Source organism: Prionailurus bengalensis, chromosome D4 (genome assembly GCF_016509475.1).
Source record: "Prionailurus bengalensis isolate Pbe53 chromosome D4, Fcat_Pben_1.1_paternal_pri, whole genome shotgun sequence".
Lineage (NCBI taxonomy): Eukaryota > Metazoa > Chordata > Mammalia > Carnivora > Felidae > Prionailurus > Prionailurus bengalensis.
The window spans coordinates 56,203,965-56,209,964 of NC_057359.1; the positions used below are offsets into that span (position 1 = coordinate 56,203,965).

The 6,000-nt window shown below is 47.4% G+C and overlaps 1 protein-coding gene across 3 annotated transcripts in view; it reads left to right on the forward strand.

The window, feature by feature from the left end:
* UBAP1 (ubiquitin associated protein 1) overlaps window positions 1–5,051 on the forward strand; it is a 61,389-nt gene extending 56,338 nt beyond the window's left edge. For 2 of the 3 annotated variants that reach the window (XM_043566245.1, XM_043566246.1), the window contains 3 exons: window positions 2,344–2,526; window positions 3,251–3,352; window positions 3,941–5,051. In XM_043566245.1, the coding sequence (XP_043422180.1) occupies window positions 2,344–2,526; window positions 3,251–3,352; window positions 3,941–4,081 (426 nt within the window). In that variant the 3' untranslated portion in view covers window positions 4,082–5,051. The remainder of the gene's footprint in view (window positions 1–2,343; window positions 2,527–3,250; window positions 3,353–3,940) is intronic. The other variant, XM_043566247.1, reaches the window with a different exon arrangement.
* The last annotated feature ends 949 nt before the right edge of the window (window positions 5,052–6,000 follow it).

Sequence of the window (6,000 nt, forward strand, 5' to 3'; positions counted from 1 at the left end):
TTTACCATACTTTAAATCCCAAGTGCTTTCTTTGTCTATTCTCTCTCTTGGTTTGGGATCTCTGGCTTTCTATTCACATTTAAGAGCGAGGCACTTAAAAAAAATCAGCAGAGGGGGAAATGTGTGTGTTGGGGTGTACTTGCCAATCACTAAGTTTCACTGTAGGTTGAAGGTTAGTAGGCTTTGGGGGGCTCTGCAAAGTGTCAACATGTGAAGGTTTTGGAGGCTTACGGTTTCACCTGAGAATTCTGCCTGAGGGTTAAGGAAGGTTGGGGAAGTCTGGTGTATAGGATTTTTACTTAAATTCCCCTTTTGTTCTTATAGCTCATTTTGTCATATGCCATCCCTTGTATCCATATTTTAGTCCTAGAGACTGAACTTTCTGCCCCCCTGAAGAGGGTGAGGGTCAGGTGGGGAAGGTTTTCCCTGAGGGTCTTATCGCTCTAATCAATCACTTTGTGTCCTTGCCTCATCACAGCAGTACCTGGTGCTTCCAAATGCTGAACCCCTCTCAGGAGTTTTGAAGGGCTGGTGGACTGACTCTTCTTTCTCCCACTTACTTATAACTTCACTGCTTCTGCTAGCATTCCATGTTCTAATATTTCATTGAAATATATTGTCCACTGCTGTTCCCTCTTTTTTTGACCTTAAAGATTAATAGTTTTATTATCATTGTAGTGGGTTTTGGGGAGGGAGAATCAGTGTCAATTTGCTGTGTTAAATTAAATTCCCCCTTTGAAATCCTAATAGACCAGAGCACCTGGGTGGCTAAGCATCTGACTTGATTTCAGCTCAGGTCTTGATCTCATGGTTGTGGGATTGAGCCCTGCATCAGGCTCCATGCTTGGAGCCTTTTTAAGATTTTCTTTCTTCCTTTCTTTCTGCTCCTCCCCAACTTGTTCTCAAAAAAAAAAAAAAAAAAAAAAAAAAAAATCCTAATAGACCTCCATTTATTCAACAATTGATGAGCAGGGCCTGTAAACACCAAACCTAAAGCAAGGCCCTGGGGATTCAGAAATACGTGTGACATGGTAGGGTGCTCACATTAGCATACTGTGATGTGAGAAGTACTGTGCCAGCAGTATGATTAATCATATTTGGCTTTTGGTATTCTCAAGCCCAGTTAGACCCTGACCCTGAAGAGAGATTTGTTGGGACCTGCGAAGTACCAGACTGGTTTGATCCAGTCTCTGCCCTGTTGTGACTCCTGTAACTCAATGACTGAGCCCTGTGACTAGGCTGCCAGGGGTGTGCTGTGGGTGAGATGGATAAAAGGAAACAGCTTTAAAGCCTATAGTTTTGGCTTTTCCCAACTGACTTTGAGGAAAGTATCTGGTTATAGCTATTAACTTTGAATGTCTTTCTAGGATGGGGCAGGGGGAGCTGAGTTCCCTGCTTCCTAAGCACACCCTCCCTCCCCCCAAAGGAAGTAAAAGTTCTGTTGAAATACTTTCCCTGGTTCTTGGGAGCTGGGCTAAACTATGACCTTGTTCCATTGTGGTTTGGTCCTTAGGCCTGGGAGTGAGCAGCCTTCATGCCTTGGGCCTGAGTCATTATCAGAAGGGGTAGAAAGAGTTCTACCCATCAATCTGACTGAGGTTAATAGAGTCCTAGGGCATGTAGCAGGCTGCCTGCAGGACAGTAGAGGCAGGGCCCTGGAGTACACATTCCATTTCTTGAGGGCCCAGCCTGGTGTGGCTAATAGTCCTTCAGTATTGGCAGCTGTAGCAGGGAATTGAAGCCTTGTAGCTTGTGGTGCAGGGCAAAGGTGGAGTGCCCTCAAAGCTCTGAGCCACTGAACTGGCCATGCAGGGGAACAGCACTCGCAGTCTCTGCCCAGCCCAGGGATAGAAGCAGGGATAGAGACATTGTTGGGAAAGAGCCCCAGAGTTAGGGGTGTCTGAGGTGAATGAACCTTTTATGACTCTGAAGCATAACCTGTGAAAGGGATAATGGAGCCCAGGAGAGAAATCATAGCAGCCATCTTGCCATCCGTCCCATGGGCAGCCTCAGAACTTATTTCTCCAATTCAAGCCCAAGGGAGTTGAACATAGAAGGGCACGTAGCTCTTGTAGTATTTTCTTATTCTGCAAGCTGGGATGAGGGCAGAGGACAATCCAATTGCAGGTGTCTTCCCAGCTTTTCTTTTCCTCATCTGGTGCTCCCTTACCCATCTTTAGGATGTCTGGCCAGCAATCTGGCCCTTTCTACCAGGCCAACTGTTTGGGAATGTGGTAAGTGTCAGAAATAGCAAGCCCCTGGACTGGGCTACTTAGGGGACATGTCTTCTGGGGCCCCAGTTGTCTTTATTCCTGCCTGATCCTCTGGTTTCTCCACCACCAGGTCACACCTCCTAATTTCTCAATGTCACAAGTGCCCAACACTCCCAGCTGTCCCCAGGCCTATTCTGAACTGCAGACACTGTCCCCCAGTGAGCGGCAGTGTGTGGAGACTGTGGTCAACATGGGCTACTCATATGAGTGTGTCCTGAGAGCCATGAAGAAGAAAGGAGAGAATATTGAGCAGGTGAGTGGTTGGTTGGCTGGGGGTTGGGGTAGGGTGGGTGGTGAGTGGTCAGCCTGGAGAGAGGTCCTAGACCTCTGGGGCTGGAGTATGTCCTGCTTATATCCTAGAGCCCCATCAGACTCCTAGCCCCAGCGTCCTTTCCTGTGAGTTGGCGGGACTCAGGGCAATATTTTTGGAGAAAGTAGCAGCCTCAGCAGCAGTGCTTCTGCTTTGGGGGCTGCCCTGGGACCTACGCTAGAGAAAAGCCTAGAGGAAAGGGTGCATTGGAGCCGTTGGACTGTTCTCTGCCCCTCCTGAGAGGGCACACTAGGCTTGAGATATGGTCTGATGTCTCCTCCCAGAAATGTTTATCCTGTCATAGATGCCCAGAGTGTTCCAAAATAGGGTACTGGAGACCTAAATCTTGGCATTTTGTGATTTGGGCTATTTGTTAGTATATTCTGCCCCGTCTGTGGAGTTGACATTCTGGGAGAGATGAGTCAGCTGTGACAGGAACTCCTTTGAAAAGTGGCTACTCATGTTTAGAAGGGTATGCCTGTCTTTTCAGCAAATAGTCACCGAGGTCCTACTGTGTTGGATGCAGTTCACAATACAAATTCAAGTCCTATCCAGGATCTAATAGCCAGGTGGGAAGCAGACGTCACCCTTACTGGCTTGTCTAAGACTCTTGGGAAACTCAGGCAAGAGTGGTGATTAAGTACTCAAACTTTTTTATTTTTTTAAGATTCTCGACTATCTCTTTGCACATGGACAGCTCTGTGAGAAGGGCTTCGACCCTCTTTTAGTGGAAGAGGCTCTGGAAATGCACCAGTGTTCAGAGGAAAAGGTAGGACCCTTTGTGCCTCAAGAGAACCCTCTGGAAAGGAGGGACAAAGTAGTGTCTCCTGTCCAAGAATCACCTTTTCCTACTAGTGAGTGCAGGCAGAGGTAGTCAAAATACATAATTTCTTAAGTGTCCAGACAGCATTTGGATAGTTTGGGTTGTTAGAGGCTTGATGAAGTATTGGGTTGAAGATTATCTAGAGTCCCAGGGAAGGGAAGGGGAAATGACCTGGGCAAAAAGCCATACTTCTGGATGACTGAGGAGATTGCTAGTCACTTTGCCCAGCCTGCTTCCTGGCTATTTCTGGGTTCAGTATCCTGCCTTGAGTGTGGATTTTGGTTAGTGGGATGCAAATGAGACAGCAGGAGTTGGAACTGGGCATAGTTCCTGAAGGATGATAGGCTGTGGCATCAGCCTATCTGCCTGGCTTCCTCTATAGCCCCCTTGTGCTTGTTGGGGGACCTCAGAGAAACTCATGAGGCTCTGGCAAAAAATGCAGATTCCCCCAAGCAGCCCCCTACATACACATTCCTCTACCCTACTATGTGGCCAGACCCCTTTCTTCAATCTTTCTTCTCTTTTGTCCTTTAGATGATGGAGTTTCTTCAGTTAATGAGCAAATTTAAGGAAATGGGCTTTGAACTGAAAGACATTAAGGAAGTTCTGCTACTACACAACAATGACCAGGACAATGCTTTGGAAGACCTCATGGCTCGGGCAGGAGCCAGCTGAGACCAGGCGCTGCCTAGGCCCTGCCATGGAACCACCCCCGCAGGAGGCCCTGAGGATCCCATGTGTGGGGAAGGAGAAGGGACACACTTCCCGATTTTCTTTTGGGGGTGGAAGGTCAGGCGTGGAGACTGTGCTTGCCAGTCTCTGAGCTGGGGAGAAAGGGAAGATTTGGGCATGTGAATGCCTCCAGAACTGCTCTGGCTCCTTCCATATTAAATGTATTTGTATTTTGAGAAGTGACCTTCCCACCTTGGCCCTCCAGAGAGACTTCCCTGGTCCTTCTGGGGTATGTCCTCAGCTGAAACCTGGCCCAGCTGCCAAAAGGAGTCAGGAAGAAGGGGTGGGAGGGCCAGACTCTGCTGCTTTAGGGCTAGATGCTTCCCTCCCCTGCACTGGTGGACTGAACTCTGATCCAGGTTGAGTGCAATTGAAAGGTTCTTCCAGGGTTTTTGTTTTTTTTTTTTCCAACAAAATCTTAGTGTTACACTGGTTCTGCAATGTCTCTGAGGTGCAAAAAATGCCCTTTTCCCCATGGGGCGCTGAGTTTGCCTCTTCTGCCAGGCAGTTACCATGCTTCCCTGCCCCAGCCTGTTTCTTTTGGCTTGGTTTGGACCACAATCCTCTGCTACCAAGGATTTTAGAGCTCCCTTCTCTCGGAAGCAGTTGTTGGTTTAAGAAATCATTGGCCCCTTCCCAGCACATCGAATGGGGAGAAATAGGCTGCAATTTAGTAGCCCAGCACTAACTCCACCTCAGTTCTCCTTGGAGAACAGCCTCTCCCTCCAGCCCCCTGCTCTAGGATGACACAATGAGTAACACCTAGTCATAGAAATCAGTCTCTTTTGTTTGTTTTGTATTATGTTGTTCATCATTAAAGATCTAAATACAAAGGATATACAGTCTTGAATCTAAAGTAATTTGCTAACTATTTTGATTCTTCAGAGAACTACTAATAAAACTCTAAAAGGTATGTTCTGCTGTGATAATTTATTGCCAAGTGCTGTTTTACTGAGGGGCTGGGGTGGGTGGTGAAGAGGTTCCTGCTTAGATTTGCTGCTCATGAAATAGCTATTTTGTCTTATTAGTACTTTCTTCCCACTGTAGGCCTTTGGTACCCAGAAGCTGGCCCTGCAGTCTGCCCTGGGTTTTGGTTTGCAGAGGCAGACCCAGATGAGGATCTGTTACAAACCTGACGTAGCTCAGTCTCTGGAACAAGGACATATGCCTTCCTGCAAGACTGGAGGTGAGACAGGCTAGGCCTGTGGTGTAGTCACTCAGAAACGAGGAAGTACCTTTTCCTGTGACAAGCATCAGGCGTTTATGTGCTGTGCGCCGCAGGCAGAACTAGATTCAGACTGTTTCACCAGCTCTCAGTGGTGCTGTTGTAGCTGAGAGAACTAGATTCCTCCCTGAAGTTTCTGGTCTTTATACTTAATGCCATCCTGTAGTCCCTACCTTATGCTCATGGCTGGGAATGGGTCTAGTATTTTGAGTGATCATGTGAGGAGAGACTGCAGTCTTTTGGCCAGGAAAGAGGCCGCCCTCTAGTGCTCAGATCAGTTAAAGGGCGGCAGGGCTGCAGTCTTGTTGAAAGCCAGTTAATGCTTCTATTCTCTTAATTAAGCCTTCCGTTTAAAACCTTACAAAGGTATCCTTTCCCTGTAAGAAATTGAAGATTCACACATTATAGTGGGCATCCGGGCCAAGGCTGTGACACATGAATCTGAAGTTTGACCCGGGAGGCCCTAGTAAGTGATGGACCAGTTTGTATTTGTCTTTGTCTTGAGCCTCTTCCTGATGAAAAGATACATAGCAAGGAGGACTCATATGAAGGGGTGTGTAAAAATTCTGCTTCAGATTCTCAAGACTACTGACTGGAGCACTCCTGCCAAGATACTACTAAACACAGGCTCTTGAGG